The sequence below is a fragment of the Girardinichthys multiradiatus genome, chromosome 6, assembly GCF_021462225.1.
Source record: "Girardinichthys multiradiatus isolate DD_20200921_A chromosome 6, DD_fGirMul_XY1, whole genome shotgun sequence".
In the NCBI taxonomy this organism is placed as follows: domain Eukaryota; kingdom Metazoa; phylum Chordata; class Actinopteri; order Cyprinodontiformes; family Goodeidae; genus Girardinichthys; species Girardinichthys multiradiatus.
The window spans coordinates 1,597,394-1,616,799 of record NC_061799.1 but is presented as its reverse complement, the minus strand read 5'-3'; the positions used below and the strand labels follow the sequence as shown (position 1 = coordinate 1,616,799).

Below are 19,406 nucleotides of genomic sequence, written 5' to 3'. Positions count from 1 at the left end.
TGAAATGCACACAACATTATGGGTGACATACCAGAGTTCAAAAGAGGACAAATTGTTGGTGCACGTCTCGCTGGCGCATCTGTGACCAAGAAAGCAAGTCTTTGTGATGTATCAAGAGGGTAATGTCAGCATACCACCAAGAAGGAAAACCACATCCAACAGGATTAACTGTGGACGCAAGAGGAAGCTGTCGTTCGGGTGCTAACCCGGATTGTATCCAAAAAACATAAAACCACAGCTGCCCAAATCACGGCAGAATTAAATGTGCACCTCAACTCTCCTGTTTCCACCAGAACTGTCCGTCAGGAGCTCCACAGGGTCAATATACACGGCCGGGCTGCTATAGCCAAACCTTTGGTCACTCATGCCAATGCCAAACGCCGGTTTCAATGCTGCAAGGAGCGCTAATCTTGCGCTGTGGACAATGTGAAACATGTATTGTTCTCTGATGAGTCCACCTTTACTGTTTTCCCCACATCCGGGAGAGTTACGGTGTGGAGAAGCCCCAAAGAAGCGTACCACCCAGATTGTTGCATGCCCAGAGTGATGGTTTGGGCTGCCATATCATGGCATTCCCTTGGCCCAATACTTGTGCTAGAGGGGCGCGTCACTGCCAAGGACTACCGAACCATTCTTGAGGACCATGTGCATCCAATGGTTCCAACATTGTATCCTGAAGGCGGTGCCGTGTATCAGGATGACAATGCACCAATACACACAGCAAGACTGGTGAAAGATTGGTTTGATGAACATGAAAGTGAAGTTGAACAGCTCCCATGGCCTGCACAGTCACCAGATGTAAATATTACATCTTGGGGTGTTTTGGTGGAGCGAGTCAGGAAACGTTTTCCTCCACCAGTATCATCTAGTGACCTGGCCACTATCCTGCAAGAAGAATGGCTTAAAATCCCTCTGACCACTGTGCAAGACTTTTATATGTCATTCCTAAGACGAATTGACGCTGTATTGGCCGCAAAAGAAGACCCTACACCATACTAATAAATTATTATGGTCTAAAACCAGGTGTTTCCGTTTCAATGTCCAACCCCTGTATGACCTAAATTCCATGATGTGTTAAAAAAACACGTGTAGCAGAAACAATACAGGGTGAGAGCAGGTGGACATTTAAACTGTCTTCTCACTTATTCATACCATGAGATCTTTCGCATAGAAGATGGACGAGCTTGAAGTGTTGACAAGGCCCCATTATCAGAGAGGCATGGTTTTCACCGAGTTGTGGCTGCAGGAGCACATCCCTCACTCAAATATCTCTTAACTTGGCTTTGACATAATACAAGCAGACAGAGATTTGAAGATGAGTAACCAAAAGAAAGGAGTTTGACCAGTGGTGCTTGCTTGATATCAGATGGTTCAATCCAGGACAGTGCCAATTGTATGGCACATCCATGTGCCATCTCACCTTCAGTCATTCTCTTAGGTGATTTTATTTTCCACATCGACGACACAAACTGCAAACCTGCTACTGAGTTCCTGGATCTATTACACTGTCTCAATTTCACACAACATATTAACTTCCCAACTCACTGTCGTGGTCACACCCTGGATCTTGTCTGCTGCTCCAGCCTCTCAATACATCAGGTGTCTAGCTTCAGCCTCAGCATCTCAGACCACCTGGCTCATCTAACCCCAAGGCTCTTTTCTCCACAGTAAATAAACTCCTTAAACCCAGTGATAATATCTCCAACTCCTTCACAGTAAATAAGTGCTATGCCTTTCTGTCATTTTTCCAAAATAAAATAGACACCATTTACAGTAATTTGACTACTACTACTATCGTCTCAACCTTCCGATGTGATTCTCCACTTTCCAGCACTCGGTCTTTATCTCAGTTCTCTTCCGTGACCGCAGTGCAGTTGTCCAAACTCATTCCAGGCATTCGAAGCTCCACTTGTGCTTTGGACCAAATCCCATGCAAGTTTGTAAAAAACTGTCTCTCTGTCATTTCCCCACTTTTCACTGACATCATCCACTCCTCCCTTAGCACTGGTTCAGTCCCCCAACCTTTCAAACTGGCTGCCATGAACCCTGTCCTCAAACAGTCTGTACTAAACACAATATGAGCAACTTCCACCCCATTTCCAACTTCCCCTTTCTGTCTGTCGCCAATCAACTCAAAACCCACCTTACTTTCAATGACTTGTATGAACCACTTCAGTCTAGCTTCCGTTCAGGTCACAGCACAGAAACTGCTTTCCTCAAAGTCACCAATGATCTTCTCCTTTCCTTAGATTCTGGTCATCTCAGCATTTCCCTTTTTTTAGACCTCACCACAGCCTTCGTCACCATCAATCATATCATTCTTGGTTCATGGTTCATCATCCAAAGTCCAGAACATTAAAAACTCTGCTGCTCACCTGCTCACCCACACCATCTCCCGTGACCACATCACCCCAGTTCTTCAGAAGTTCTATTGGCTCCCTGTCCCTCAGCACATTCATTTCAAAAGGCCAATTCATTTGGGGGAATTCAAATCAGTTCAATTCAGTTTTATTTATATAATGCCAATTCACAACACATGTCATCTCAAGGGTCTTCACAAAGGGTTTGGAATGGTGTGGGGTTGTTGGAGAGGTGAGATTAAACTACTGAGTGTTAGAGTTTGCCCATTTTAGAATGGCAGCTAAGCAAAGCAAAATGAACTCTGAGCTAGTTTTCAAATCTAGATTATGAAAGAGAGCACATACAGTTAGTCACAGTAGTAGTAGAAGCTCAGCCAGTAGCTATGTCTTGGAGAGACAGGGTTAAACACTGAAAGACAGGGCCACGTTTATCATCTGTATAAGATGTAGCTTCTGGGAAGAAAAACAGAGAGAGAACATAGAGTTAAAACCTGAAATAACAGTAAATAAAGCAACATTGGTGAGTAGTATGAGAATGTAACAGAGAGAGTGAAAGTGGTCATTATGTCCTCCAGCAGCCTAAGCCTGTAGCAGCATAACTACAGAGATAGCTCAGCCACTCTATTACCTTTCTCAAAAAGGAAAGTTTTAAGCCTAGCCTTAAAGGTAGAGGAGGGTGTCTGCCTCAAGGACTGAAACTGGGAGCTGGTTCCACAGGAGAGGAGCCTGATAACTAAAGGATCTGCCTCCCATTCTACTTCTAGATACTCTAGGAAATACCTGTAAACCTGCAGTCTGAGAACGAAGTGCTCTGTTAGGAATATATGGGACAATCAGATGTATGATGGCGCTAGATCATTAAGGGCTTTATATGTGAGAAGGAGAATTTTAAATTCTGTGAATGAGCCCTGCCATTCATTTCCATGCAATTGGTGGAGTGAGATGTCAGTCAAATTATTGAGCTTAACTGTGTTCTGTTTGTTATATATATCAGTAGGTGTTGGCGAAGCACTGCTTCACCCTCCTGAGTCGCCGGACGGTTTGCCAGAATTGCTTCCAGGACAACCGGTAGTCCTTCTCTATGGCCTCACCGAACTCCTCCCAGGTCCAAGTTTTTGCCTCTGCCACACCCCGGGCCGCAGCACACTTGGCCTCACGGTACCCGTCAGCCGCCTCAGGAGTCCCACAAGCCAACCACAGCCGATAGGACTCCTTCTTCAGCTTGACAGCGTCCCTTACTGCCGGTGTCCACCACCGGGTTCGGGGAATGCCGCCGTGACAGGCACCGCAGACATTACGGCCACTGCTACGGACAGTAGCATCGACAATAGATGCGGAGAACATGGTCCACTCGGACTCTATGTCTCCAACATCCCCCGGAATCTGGTCAAAGCTCTCCCGGAGGTGGGAGTTGAATCCATCCCTGGCCGAGGGCTCCGCCAGACGTTCCCAGCAGACCCTCACTATGCGCTTGGGCCTGCCAAGTCTGTCCGGCTTTCTCCTCCCCCAGTGGATCCAACTCACCACCAGGTGGTGATCAGTGGACAGCTCAGCCCCTCTCTTCACCCCGAGTGTCCAAAACATGTGCCCAAAGGTCTGATGATACGACAACAAAGTCGATCATTGACCTCCTGCCTAGGGTGTCATGGTGCCAAATGCACTGATGGTCACCCCTATGTTTGAACATGGTGTTCATTATGGATAACCCATGACTAGCACAGAAGTCCAATAACAAAGCACCACTCAGATTCAAATCGGGGTGGTCATTCCTCCCGATCACGCCTGTCCAGGTGTCACTGTCATTTCCCACGTGGGTGTTGAAGTCCCCCAGCAGAATAATGGAGTCCCCAGGAGGGGCACTATGCAGCACCCCCGACAGGGACCCCAAGAAGGCCAGGTACTCCGCACTACCACTCGGCTCGTAGGCCGAAACGACAGTCAAAGTCTTGTCCCCGACCCGAAGGCACAGGGATGCAACCCTCTCATCCACTGGGGTAAACCCGAACACAAGACGGCTGAGCTGGGGGGCAGCAAGCAAACCCACCCAGCCCGCCGCCTCTCCCCTTGGGCCACTCCAGAGTAGAAGAGAGTCCAGCCCCTCTCGAGGAGATGGGTTCCAGAGCCCATGCTGTGCGTGGAGGCGAGCCCGACTATTTCTATCTCTCAACCTGCCGCACAAGCTCAGGCTCCTTCCCCCCCAGTGAGGTGACATTCCATGTCCCTAGAGCCAGCCTTAGCATCCGGGGATCGGGCCGGTGAGGTCTCCACCTTCGTCCGCCACCCAGTCCTCTTTGTACCGGTCCCTCACGGTTCCCCCAGCAGGTGGGGGATGGCCTCGCTTCACTCGTTCGTGCGAGGAGCAACCCGGCACCAGGCGCTCTCCGACAAGTCTTGACCCCAGGCCTGGCTCCAGGGTGGGGCCCCGGCTGAAGACAATAAGCACCTTACAGCCAGAGTAGTCAGCTACTCTGCTGTGAAAAAAAATAAGTTTATTTGCACAATTATAACTTGTTTTTCTTTTTTCTTTTCTTTATAAATTACAAAAGATTGGCTGTATGTACACATACATATACATACTGTTCCTTTATCTTAATCTTATTTTTTCTGAAGTTTACATATTTATAATAAATGTCTGTACGCTGTGAGCACTTGAAATCAAAGTCAGATTTCTTGTTTTATACACACAAGTAAAGTTGGCCAATAAAGCTGATTGTGATTCTGATTGAAGCCACTCACACTTCAAGCATCATACCTGGACTACGGAGAAAAACAACTGGACCCACATAGAATCCATGTTGCTTGAAATCTAGTGTGAAGTTTCCAGAATCAGTGAGAACTGGGGGCGCCATATCATCTGTTGGTGTTGATCCACTGAGTTTTCAGAATTTGAAAGTCAGAGCAGCCATCTACCAGGACATTTTAGAGCACTTCATGCTTCCTTCTGCTGACAAGCTTTTTGAAGTTGCTGATTGTATTTTCGAGCAGGACTTGGTACTTGCTGACACTATGAAAACTACCAAACCCTGGTTCAAAGACCATGGTGTTGCTGCACTTGATTGACCAGCAACCTAGCCTGACCTGAACCCCATAGAGACTCTATTGAGTGTTGTCAAAAAGAAGATGAGAGAAACCAGACCCAACAATGCGGATGACATGAAGGCAGCTGTCAAACAATCTGGGCTTCCATTACACCTCAGCAGAACCACAGACTGACCGCCTCTATGCCATGCTGCATTAATGCAATAATTTATGCAAAACGAGCCCCAACCAAGTATTGGGTGCATAGAAGTTGTCACGGAGTGACATTTTGGACTTTTTCTTTTGGTTTCTGTGATGGTTTATTTTGTCTAGACGTGTCTATTATGTTTATTAGTCTGTTTTGCTCCCGCTACTGCCTCCTGGTGTTTTGTTGTTTTCCTCCCTTACTAAGTTTTCCTTATGGTTCTATTATTATGATTAGTTTCTATATTATGGTTCTTTGTTCTCCTGGATTCTTTAGCTCCTCTTTTAGTATCTCTGTGTTTATTTATGTTTGGAATATTTTCACCTTGCACTCTTCTTGTTTTTCTAATCTATGTTTTCTGTTTCTCCTCGTTGTTATTCCCTTTCTGTGTTTTTGTTATGTTCTGTCTAGCTTAGTTCTTTATGTTTAGTTTCTAGTGTTCCAGTTCTTCTTCCTGTTAGGTCAGCTTGAGTTATTGTTTACTTTTATTCTAGTCCTCTGCTTCATTCTCAGTTTGTTCTTTCAGTGTTTTTTTGTTTACTTGTAGTCAGGGTTTCTTTATGGTTTCCTTTTGCTTAGGCCACCCCAAAACCCCACTGTGACAGAAGTGAACATACTCTTTGTAGCAACCTGACATTTCTGTTTAAAATATAATTTTTATTGAGCTCATCAAATAGTCTATTTTTCTGAGAAACTGACTTTTGGGTTTTTATCTGTAAACTACAATCATCAAAATTACAAGAAATCCAGCTTGAAACATTTCACTCTGTGTCATTAATCTATGTGAATTTCACTGTCTGAAATGAGTGACAAAAAATATTAGTTTAACAATATTCTTTTTGATGCACCTACATATAGATTAATTACACACAGGCTAATGTCTTCAAGCCTGTATTTCTGTTATTTTCTGTTAATCATTGTGATTTTCTATCACAATTAAGGTTTGAATATTACATCAGACCAAAAAAACGTATCGAATACATATGTGGAATAAATGAAAAGCATGTTTAATAACTGCTTGTAGGTTGTTATTTTCAAAGGTTCTTTTAATCAGATAAACGAGCCTCAACGAAACCCATATTGAACATGACTGCATATGTATGACCATATGAGGGCTTCCATAGGATGTGGGAACATTACAAGCAACCCTTATGTGAAAGGTTTTGATTTCTCCAAAGAAGAGGCTTTTTAAAACAGAAGCAATAGATTTGAATGCCAGTAAGTATGTATATTATTAGATTTGTTTTACCCAAATAACAAATATCTTACCATAGCATGCCACTTTCTCTCTAAAGCATCTAAAAAAACATCATAACAGCTGACCAAAGAGCTGTTCAACACTCTTTCGGTCTTGTAAGAGAGGTCACTCTCTTACAGTGTCCTCTCTATCACTGTAAGAGAGAGGTCAAGAATAAAAACAAAAAAACAGCTATAAGTTCAAGACTGCAGAGTAAAACCCACTGTTTCCATATTGCCAACTGGAACTATGAATAACCTCTGATTTGGAAAATTTTACATTAATTTACACTCGATCCACTTACAAAACTGTGGCAATACTTCTTCTAAAGATACGGAAAGATATGTCAAAGCTTTTTAAGGAGTTCCAGCTCTCGAACTAGTATGGTAATGTTCAAAGACCTACTGTATATACAGGGGTTGGACAATGAAACTGAAACACCTGGTTTTAGACCACAATAATTTATTAGTATGGTGTAGGGCCTCCTTTTGCGGCCAATACAGCGTCAATTTGTCTTGGGAGCAACATACACAAGTCCTGCACAGTGGTCAGAGGGATTTTAAGCCATTCTTCTTGCAGGATAGTGGCCAGGTCACTACGTGATACTGGTGGAGGAAAACGTTTCCTGACTCGCTCCTCCAAAACACCCCAAAGTGGCTCAATAATATTTAGATCTGGTGACTGTGCAGGCCATGGGAGATGTTCAACTTCACTTTCATGTTCATCAAACCAATCTTTCACCAGTCTTGCTGTGTGTATTGGTGCATTGTCATCCTGATACACGGCACCGCCTTCAGGATACAATGTTTGAACCATTGGATGCACATGGTCCTCAAGAATGGTTCGGTAGTCCTTGGCAGTGACGCGCCCATCTAGCACAGGTATTGGGCCAAGGGAATGCCATGATGTGGCAGCCCAAACCATCACTGATCCATCCCCATGCTTCACTCTGGGCATGCAACAGTCTGGGTGGTACGCTTCTTTGGGGCTTCTCCACACCGTAACTCTCCCGGATGTGGGGAAAACAGTAAAGGTGGACTCATCAGAGAACAATACATGTTTCACATTGTCCACAGCCCAAGATTAGTGCTCCTTGCAGCATTGAAACTGGCGTTTGGCATTGGCATGAGTGACCAAAGGTTTGGCTATAGCAGCCCGGCCGTGTATATTGACCCTGTGGAGCTCCCGACTGACAGTTCTGGTGGAAACAGGAGAGTTGAGGTGCACATTTAATTCTGCCGTGATTTGGGCAGCCATGGTTTTATGTTTTTTGGATACAATCTGAGTTAGCACCCAAACATCCCTTTCAGACAGCTTCCTCTTGCGTCCACAGTTAATCCTGTTGGATGTGGTTCGTCCTTCTTGGTGGTATGCTGACATTACCCTGGATACAGTGGCTCTTGATACATTACAAAGACTTGCTGTCTTGGTCACAGTTGCGCCAGCAAGACGTGCACCAACAATTTGTCCTCTTTTGAACTCTGGTATGTCACCCATAATGTTGTGTGCATTTCAATATTTTGAGCAAAACTGTGCTCTTACCTTGCTAATTGAACCTTCACACTCTGATCTTACTGGTGCAATGTGCAATCAATGAAGACTGGCTACCAGGCTGGTCCAATTTAGCCATGAAACCTCCCACACTAAAATGACAGGTGTTTCCGTTTCATTGTCCAACCCCTGTAGTTTTTGTACAAGCAACATAAATTGGCAAATAAATTATTGGTATTGTTTTCTACTTTTTTTAGTGTCGGTAATTTATTTTCAAGAATGTGCCAGCATGTGCAGCTCGCTGTCTATCAGGCCTGCTCTTTGGTTTTGTTTGCTTCTGTTTTACATTTTTATCATTTTTAATCAGCTGGCATGATCTGTGTGCTCACCTGGTTTAGAATCGCCAGACACCGTGAGTCTTTTTGAGGTGGAAATCGAAGGACAAAGCCTCCAACTCACCACTTTTCCTTAGGGATATACTGGGATACCCGCATAGCACAACTTTCTGGACCAGCTCTGCACCCTCTGCAGGATACTTGAGGGTTCATGAGAGTTTGCCCAACTGGTCCACATGTGTTTTGTGGACCTGGACAAGGTATTCGACTGTGTTCCTTGTTGTGCCCTGTGGAGGGTGCTCCAGAAGTCGGGTGCCCTTTATTTGGGGCCATCCAGTCTCTGTACAAGCGGAATAGGAGTTTGGTCCGCATTGCTGGCACTAAGTCGGACCTGTTCCCTGTGCATGTTGGACTCCAACAGGGCTGCCCTTTGTCCCCGGTCCTGTTCATAACTTTTATGGACAGGATTTCTAGGCGCAGCCAAGGGCCGGAGGCGTCTGGTTCGGGGACTAGTGGATTTCGTCTCTTCTTTTTGCACATGACGTGGTCCTGCTGGCCCCCTCTAGCCAAGACCTACAGCATGCGCTGGGGCGGTTCGCAGTCGAGTGTGAAGCGGCTAGGATGAAGATCAGCTCCTCCAGGTCAGAGGTCATGGTTCTCGACCGGAATAGGGTGGCTTGTTCTCATCAGGTTGGAGGAGAGTTCCTGCCTCAAGTGGAGGAGTTCAAGTTAACTTGGGTCTTGTTCACGAGTGAGGGGAGAATGGAGCAGGTAACCAACAGACAGATTAGTGCGGCTGCCGCAGTAATGGGGACGCTGTGCTGGTCCGTTGTGGTGAAGAGAGAGCTGAGCCGAAAAGCAAAGCTCTCAATTTACAGGTCGGTCTGTGTTCCTACCCTCACCTATGGCCATGAACTTTGGGTCATGACCAAAAGAACGAGATCCCGGATACAAGCGGGTGAAATGAGCTTCTTCCGTAGGGTGGCCGGGCACTCCCTTAGTAATAGGGTGAGGAGCTCGATGTAGAGCCGCTGCTCCTCCACATCGAGATTAGCCAGTTGAGGTGACTCAGGCATTTATACCGGATGACTCCTGGACGCTTTCCTCGGGAGGTGTTACAGGCACGTCCCACCGGGAGGAGGCCCAGGGGACGGCCCAGGACCCGCTGGAGGTACTATGTCTCTCGGCTGGCCCGGGAACGTATTGGGCTGCTCCCTGCAGGAGCTGGAGGAGGTGTTTGGGTAGAGGGACGTCTGGTTGTCTCTACTGAGTCCGCTGCCCCGCGACCCGATGAAGTGGAAGACGACATGTACAAGTACGAGTATATATGTATACAAACACATTTAAACATAATAATAACAATAATAATAAATATTGATGAGATTTGGATTTCTCTTTATTTATATACACATACACATTTAAATGTGTATGTGTGTATGTACATCCATTATTTTAAAAAGGGCAGTTTAGAGTAGTGTAAATGTGTGTTTCTTTTGGTATTCATTGTGTCCATTAGAGAGACTGCCTTTCTCTATGGTGGCTTGTTTTTGCGAATAGTGCTCTGTATCACCAACTCGAAGGTAAATGTCTTAACAGATGGTATCCAGAATGTGTGGTTTCTGCAGAGATATTAGTGCACTGTTTACTGATCCTGGATGGATGGAAGGTCAGCCCCGGTAATCCTCTCTGCAGATGTGATTCTGTCCTGTTTTGTGGCAGAGCCAAACCATACTGCGATAAAAAAAGACAGTACAGACAATGATGCCTGTGTAGAATATGACCAGTGGCTCCTGTGACAGCTTGTATTTCTAAAGTTCCTGCAGGAAGTACAGACCCTGCTGGGCCTGCTTCTGAACAGTGTCCATGTATCAGGACCTTGAAAGGGGGGACCCAAGAATCAGAAGTGAGCCACATTAGAAAATGTATTGTTGAAGATGGTGAAGGGAGTGATAGTTGGGGGTGTTTTCTGGAAGTCTACTATCATCTCCACATTTAGGATAAGATGTAGTTTCGAGGTCACTGCATCATTTGCTGACGTGACTGCCTTGTAAGGAAACTGCAGGGGACACCCTGGGGTTTACTCAAGGTAAAGCAGGAAGCCTGTGATGTCCTTCAGCCATAATGAGACTCAGCACCTACTTCCAAGAGGCTTGACCGCAGCCAATAGGAGAGAAGCTGAGGCAGTGCATTGTTCCAAAGACCACACCCTCTGTCTCCGTTCCGCCCATCCGTTTTTTCATTTTTGGAAAAATAAAACAGAACAAAAAACACCTGTAATAAATAAACAAAGGAAAAATATAGAGTTCAAGAAAAAAAGTGATTGAAAATTGGGAATTTCAATTAAAAAAAGACATGATTTCAAAGAGTTAAAAAAGAGTAGTTAAAGATTAACAGACATATATATATGATCAATTATTGAGTAAATCTCTTTAATTATTTTTTATTACATTTCAGTTATTTTTATTTTTTATTTTAGCAGATGTTTATGCAGTAAACATGCATTTTCAAATCATTGTACTATATTAGTAGTGTAGTCTGTGATGCAATGATGCTGGTATTGTAGGTGAAGAAGTTTCCGAGATAACCTGGCGTTGCCCCTTTTTCAGGATTTCCACAGAGCACTCCCCCAAACTGCAGATCAGGAGTCACAGTTACTTACGTGCTGTGAGTGAGGTTTCAATCAACAGAAGCCTGGATACACTTGACCCTAAAACCCTTCTTGATCCCAAGTCACTGCTGTCTTCACCCCAGTACCGGTCACGCAATGAAAGCTACATGAGAGCCATGAGCACCATCAGTCAGGTTGGTTTCCAAGCATCTGTAATCTTGACACTTTCAAACCAGTCACATTACTGTGTACACACATAGCTTGACTATAGCCAATGTGTTTGATATCATTTTTATTATCTCTCAGAATTGTAAAATGTTAGTTGTGTTATAGATTTTTGGTTGATTTGATTTAATTACATCTTACTTTGCCCTGTTCTTTAACTAGAAATGATGGGATCAGGAGTTTTTGTTCCCAACACATTAACTCTGAGCAAAGTTAATAGCTACTAGAATGTTCTGACAATTTGTCACCTTCAATGCACATAGCTTTGTCAGTTTCAACAATATCTTACTCTACATGTAGATACAGTCTTTAATAAACTAGCTCCAGATAAGTTTGCTAAAGTAGTATGCTAACATTAGTAGCTTAGCATTTTGTAGCTTAAAGTAAGTTTACCCAGCATACTCCACTGATCATTTTGCTTGTGATATATTGCAGTTAATCATATGGGGACAAAGTTTATTGAACAAGTTATTTTCCTGCTTCAGTACTCTAATGCTTTGTTTTGAAAGTTGTCAGATGTAATGACTGTCTAACCTTTGTCACCTTGAGAGCTGTCTGTGTACATGTGAGGTCAGCTGGGTCAAATGACATAGTCGCACAGTGAGCCCCAGCAGCTTTTTGTCTCTCACTGTGAACATAACTATAAAGGGTGACACTGACTTCTGAAAACCCAGAATTGATCAATAAGATAATGAGAAGGAACTATCATACGGTTTTGTAAAGTCTTCACATGCAAACGGTTTGGATAATTTAAAGCTGGGCATGCAAGATCCGACAGCACGTCTTGCTGTAGATGAGATGGACATGATCAGAGACAGCAGTGCTACAGTAGGTATCAGTAGGTATATTTGTCAAGGACCTCCTATATCAATAATTTAAAATCATTGTTATATGGAGCCTGAGCCAATACCAGGACATCCCTACCATTAACACATGGACTACTGAGGGTAAAGGTATGACATTCAGCATAACCCAGGTTCTTTTGCCGGAATTGAATTTATTGAAAAGAGATTTTGTTTTTATTGCACCATTTATTTGAAAGAAAATATCTTATTTGTTAGTTGCAGCATAATTTTATAGAAACCTTTTTGTGGGGGATACCAACAATTACATATATATATATTATGTATATAATCACATATAACTTAATATTGTCCATAACACAACAGTGTAGTTTCACTCATTGTCCCCTCTTTTGGTTCTTAATCATGTGTCTGCTCTTCTCTGGCACCTATTCTCTTTTCTTTAGCTGAGTGAAGTCGAAGTGAATGGGCAGATTGAGCAAGTATGTGAGCAGGTGTATAGTGAGATGCAATCACAAGCTATGGACGCAGGAATGGATAGCTTGGACACCATGGGCACCCTGCCAATGCCAGGATGCTTTCGTATGCGTAGCCCCAGTTATGTAAGAGCAATCGACCAGGGATGTGCCTCTGAGGAGGAGGGACCAGGAGGAAGACCTCTGCTGCTACTTCCATCCTCACCACCACGCACAACTGCCACAACTGTCAGGACCATCCAAAGCAGCACAGGTGAGTCGTGATATCAGCCCTATCCTAGATTTTTCACACTGATGTCTAAACGAAAAGAAGATGTGGTTCAGGACCAAGAGTATTTTTCTTACCCTGTAAATGTTTTGTTCAATTAAATTAACCTTTCCCAGTAGTTGTCAAGGAATATTTTTAGATTCCTCTGGTTGTTTTTTCTGTCATTGACTGTGTTCTAAATATTCCTCCAGCTTCCTATATTGATAGCTTATCAGAAACCTGTGAAAGATTCTTGCAGTTTTTCAACAAGATAAAACAACTTTGATCACTGATCTCCCTGCCTTCACATGATCCTTCTACCTTCTTTACTAGTTCTGCTGTCTTTACCCAGTTTGAGCCAGTGGGTTTGAACTCTGTGTAAAAAAGTATTAAACAGCATAAAGACATACTCTTGTCTACATGATGGTGTTTTAACACATTTTTAAAGAAAGTCTTTAAGGCTGTCGAGTCAAACATTTTAACAACGTTTAATAGCAGTCTCAGTTCAGATGTGCCAACCTGTTTTAAACATGCAGTTGTGCAGCCTGTACATAAAAGAACTATCCTTGACTCAACTGTCCTGTCAAACGTCCTTTCCTATCAGAAATATAACATATTTCCCCAGTACTTGCTTCTCTCAACTGATCCCATAGGTTGGCCACTTTATTCATGGTACCCCAGGCTCCATGTTACGCCAAAAGTTACGCTAATAGTGTGGTTGAATGAGTGGCAGCGAGAGATGCGACAATACTGTCCAATGCCAGGCTTTTGTCCACAAAATTTTAAAATAAGGCTTAAAATTGTAGAAGCATAAAGCATTAATTGGTAGATTAAAAGTGTTACTATTGTCTTTGTGAATTCTGTATAAATTGCTATGGACATAAGAAAAAGTCATTCTTAGCAGGCCTGTAAAGCCCATACAGAAGTAAATGATTTAAGTACAGCGTGTTCTTGACCTTGTCTCCCCAAATATGGAAGGAACTGTGGTGTAGTCCAAATTAGAATGAAGAGTTGATAAGAGCAATGTTATGGTACAACTGTCACGTAGGCCGGTTTTGATATTTTGCAGATGTGATGCTTTTCGTGTGAGTAAGTACTGCTGAGAGTCTAGTGTCCATGCTGCCAAAACGTATACGTAAATGGAAATGGTACATCGGATTGGTCAAAGGTTTCACATACACAACAATGATATAACTTTTGTATATGCTGCAGCATAAAAATCATGTTGAAAAGACTGGGAATCCATCCATCCATCCATCCATCCATCGTCTTCTTATCCGAGATTGGGTCACAGGGAACACCAGACTATGGCAAGCCGATTTAGCAGTCCATGATCATCTCCACTGTTTTCAGAGCGTTGAGCTCCACACTGTTCTGGCTGCACCAGGACACCAGATGGTCAATCTCCATCCTGTAGGCAGACTCATCCCCCCCAGAGATTAGCCCAATGAGGGTGGTGTCATCCGCAAACTTCAGGAGCTTGACGGACTTTTGACTGGAGGTGCAGCTGTTGGTAAACAGGAAGAAAAGCAGAGGGAAAAGAGGGAAGAAGCAGAGGGAAAAACCGGTTCAGCCTTGAGGGGAACTAGTACTGATGGTCCTGGGATCAGAGACATGTTTTCCCAGTTTCACATGCTCGTCTTCTGCTTATCCGAGATTGGGTCACAGGGCACACCAGTCTAAGGCAGGCTGATTTACATTCACCATACTTGCATTCCAAATATCAAAACAAAAATGGTTTTATGACTAGGCATATTAGTTAATTAAAATATCATATATTTTGAATAGGCAAAATACCAATTTGAGATTTCTCTAAATACATTCTGACTAGTATAAATTACATCAGATTTACTGTTAATTTGTATGGGGGCTGGCCAAAGCGCTGCACACAAAAAACTACAAGTAACAGTAATTCCAACATAAAAGAAAATACAGACACAGTGTAAGACAGAAATAGAAACATAAGAAACGGACGAGTCTGTCACACTGTATTGAAACCAGTGAGTTCAAATGTGTTTTAAGAAGTTACTTAAAAACATCAAGAGTTGAAGCCTGTGTAATATGAAGGGGGAGCTGGTTCCACAATTTAGGTGCTAGAACTGAAACAGCCCAATCACCTCTATGAGACAACCTGGACGTTGGGACAACTACAGACAGATGAAAATTAGCTCAAAGGGATCTAGAGGGCACATAAGACTGCAGGAAATCAGGCAAATATACAGGAGCCTGGCCATTCAGGGCCTTATATGTCAGCAATAAAACTTTAAAATAGATTCTAAAACAAACAGGATGCCACTGAAGGGAAGCGAGGAGTAGAGAGATATGATCCAGCTTCTTTGTTTGGGTTTGATAAGCTGCAGCGTTATGAACCTGCTGCAGTTGTGGGAGGCTGGCCTGGCTAACAGCAGCATACAAAGATTTACTGTAGTCAAGCTTGGAGCTAATAAAAGTATGAATCACCTGTTCAAAATCATTAAAAGATAAAAAAGGTTTCACTTTGGATAAAAGTCTCAGTTTAAAAAAGGATCTTTCTAAAACAGAGCTGATCTCTTTCTCAAGATTGAGACTGGAATCAAGAATCACTCCAAGATCTTTAATAAACTGCACGAGGCTACCTACTATAAATCTGAAATATATTTTTCAGATAGTCAGCAATTTCTTGCAGATATCATGTATTGAAATCTGACATCATTTTTACTAGTCAGAATGTAGTCAGAGATATCTGAAATTGGTATTTTGCCTAGTCAAAATATAATTAGAGATATTTTAGGAGAAGAAAGTTTACTAATTTAAAAATGATGAAGAGACAACTGGTTTCTTCTCAAGAGCTGACGCGGGGGACCTTTTATTCAGAAAACATCTCTGAATACATCTTCATTCAAAATCCCAAAGTATCCCTTTCGTGAGTCAAGATATATATATACACAACAGTCATATCATTGTTGTGTAAGTGAGACATTTTGACCAGATATATCCTTTCACTTACGCACATTTTGACACTCACAACATTGATTCTCAAGCACAGTTCCAGCAATACAAACATCTGAAAAAGATCAAGTTGGCCTACGCTATCAGGAGATTTTGGAGCACTTCATGCTTCCATCTGCTGAAAAGCTTTATGGAGATGAAGATTTCATTTTTCAGCACGACCTGGCACCTGCTCACAGTGCCAAAACCACTGGTAAATGGTTTACTGACCATGGTATCACTGTGCTCAATTGGCCTGCCAACTCTCCTGACCTGAACCCCATAGGGAATCTGTGGGATATTGCGAAGAGAACGTTGAGAGACTCAAGACCCAACACTCTGGATGAGCTAAAGGCCGCTATCGAAGCATCCTGGGCCTCCATAAGACCAGCAGTGCCACAGGCTGATTGCCTCCATGCCACGCCGCATTGAAGCAGTCATTTCTGCAAAAGGATTCCCGACCAAGTATTGAGTGCATAACTGTACATGATTATTTGAAGGTTGACGTTTTTTGTATTAAAAACACTTTTCTTTTATTGGTTGGATGAAATATGCTAATTTTGTGAGATAGAAATGTTGGGTTTTCATGAGCTGTATGCCAAAATCATCCGTATTAAGACAATAAAAGACCTGAAATATTTCAGTTAGTGTGCAATGAATCTAAAATATATGAATGTTAAATTTTCATCATGGCATTATGGAAAATAATGAACTTTATCACAATATGCTAATATTTTGAGAAGGACCTGTAAAGTAACTGACAAAAATGGTCTTGCACAAAGGCATGAGACAGGAAGCACTGGAAATGCCAGCATGGAAACAGGCAAACATGGAAACAAGGAGTATGGCAGAGAGCGGAGGCAAAGGAAGTAACCAGCAGGGAACAATGAGAAGACAGGAGTTCATATACACTGAGGCAAGGTCGGAGAAATGGCAAGCAAACCAGAAAAGCCAATCCAATGGAATGAGTAGCAGCTGTGGCAAAGAGATGGTAGAGCAGCAGAAGGAAGAAGAGTAATTAGCAAGATCAGGGCAAAAAAACAAAAACAAGAAAATCTAGGGAAAATATCCAACACGGACCTAACAGAAAATAACTCTAGATGAACAAAGTACTTTAGAATAAAGCACAAAAGAATTAACTAATGAGGAAAACAGGGTTCCTCCTAATGCAGGACAATGCTAGACCTCATGTGGCTGGAGACATTGCTGCTATGGACTGGCCCACCCATTCCCCAGACCTGAATCCGATTGAGCACATCTGGGACATCATGTCTCGCACTTTTAATTTTGTGTGTGACTCCAAATCCAGGCCTCCATTGGTTAATAAATTAGATTTCCATCGATTTTGTGTGATTTTGTTGTCAGCACATTCAACTTTGTACAGAACAAAGTATTCAATGAGAATATTTCATTCATTCAGATCTAGGATGTGTTATTTGAGTGTTCCCGTTATTTTTTTGAACAGTGTATTTTTCTGACAAAACTGTGGTGAAACAGTTATACAGTTATATTACCAACATTACCTTAAAATGTCAAAAATGTCCAGCATAAAATATTGTATTTTATATTGTGGTACTTGCAGTTATTCACAAAATACCTACTAAATACTTCATATACGCTTTCAGCCACCAGAAACAGATAACAGGTAGCGAGAAATGACGGAATGGCTGGCTAAAATAACACAGTGGTTAGTGGAGAAATCACTCCAATCACCTGGTTGACTTAGCTTATCTTAGCTTAGCAGCCAGACCGGTCTGTAAGCCGGAGCTCTGCTGCTCCAAAAACTCAGAAAGAACATTTCAAACTAGGCTCATTCTTGTTGAACTGACTGCACAGATAAGGTTTTGGGGTATACTTTTTCGAATAAAAACATCTTAAAACTACATTTGTGACAAATTAACAATTAATTTGTACACTCACCTCTGTTTACTGCTGCTGGTGGCACAATGCCTTGCTGCACATAACCTCCCCTCTTTAACAATCCTGGGTAAATCTGAAAAGTCCTACCGCAGACCAGGACATTTTAGCCATGAAAGTAAGGCCCAGGAGAAGTAAAATTACCCAGATAGATTTGTATCAAAACGGGCCCCGGGCTTTCAAAAGCCTGGGAAAAGGAGCTATAGACACACTACTCCATGTTACTAAAGTCCGTCTCCTGCAAAATAAAAAGTGTGCAACGATATTTATGAAAACGCCATTCATGGAGCTAATTATAATTGCATTGCCCTCAATTGCAAAACTTCATTAAATAATTATATACAGTGTAAGAGATTATGATTATTGATAATAAATATTTAGAAAAGATTCTTATTAAAAATCATAATTTAGAAGAAATGAATTCTAACCAAAAATCATTTCTTATGACTAAAGATCAGAGAAACACTCTGGTGGTGTGATTATTGGGCTCAAAGCACTGCTTCTCATTAATAATTGATGATTATTAACCAAAACCACTTCAAATGAAGCTGTGTTATTGTTGGGAGTTATGATTATTGATTGATTAATCTTGATCAATAATTATAAGTAAAAATCATAATTTGACAAAATCAATTTCTTAACCAAAATCCTCATTTATGAATCGAGACCAGAGATATTTCTGGTGTTGTAATTGAGGCTCAACGCCTTTGACAATTACAACCGTTAAATACTCCGTAATAATTAATAACTATTGCCGGAGATGTCACTGTTTAATCGACCGTTTCTGCCGAAACGTGGGGAACTTTAACCTTATCCGTTCGTTCGTCGTCTTCCGCTTATCCAGGACCGGGTTGCGGGGGCAGCAAACTCAGCAGAGACACCCAGACGTCCCTCTCTGATCTTCATCCCAGCCGCTTCACACTCGGCTGCGATCCACCACAGCGCATGCTGTAGGTCTTGGCTAGAGGGGGCCAGCAGGACCACGTCATCCGCAAAAAGAAGAGATGAAATCCACTGGTCCCCAAACCAGACCCCCTCCGGCCCTTGGCTGCGTCTAGAAATCCTGTCCATAAAAGTTATGAACAGGACCGGCGACAAAGGGCAGCCCTGCCGGAGTCCAACATGCACTGGGAACAGGTCCGACTTAGTGCCGGCAATGCGGACCAAACTCCTGCTCCGCTCGTACAGGGACCGGATGGCCCCTAATGAAGGGCCCCCGATTCCATTCTCCTGGAGCACCCCCCACAGGGCATCACGAGGGACACAGTCGAATGCCTTCTCCTGGTCCACAAAACACATGTGAACCGGTTGGGCAAACTCCCATGAACCCTCGAGCACCCTGTAGAGGGTATAGAGCTGGTCCAGTGTTCCACGGCTGGGACGAAAACCACACTGTTCCTCCTGAAGCCGAGGTTCGACTATCGGTCGGACTCTCCTCTCCAATACCCTGGCGTAGGCCTTACCAGGGAGGCTGAGGAGTGTGATCCCCCTGTAGTTGGAACACACCCTCCGGTCCC

General features: G+C 43.0%; 1 protein-coding gene across 1 annotated transcript in view; it reads left to right on the top strand.

Annotated features, from left to right (window-relative positions):
- The window catches only part of dlgap1a (discs, large (Drosophila) homolog-associated protein 1a), a 216,406-nt gene that overhangs the window by 123,762 nt on the left and 73,238 nt on the right, over positions 1-19,406 (top strand). Inside the window, exons 5-6 of the mRNA XM_047368564.1 lie at positions 11,253-11,448; positions 12,729-13,011. Of these exons, the coding sequence (XP_047224520.1) occupies positions 11,253-11,448; positions 12,729-13,011 (479 nt within the window). The remainder of the gene's footprint in view (positions 1-11,252; positions 11,449-12,728; positions 13,012-19,406) is intronic.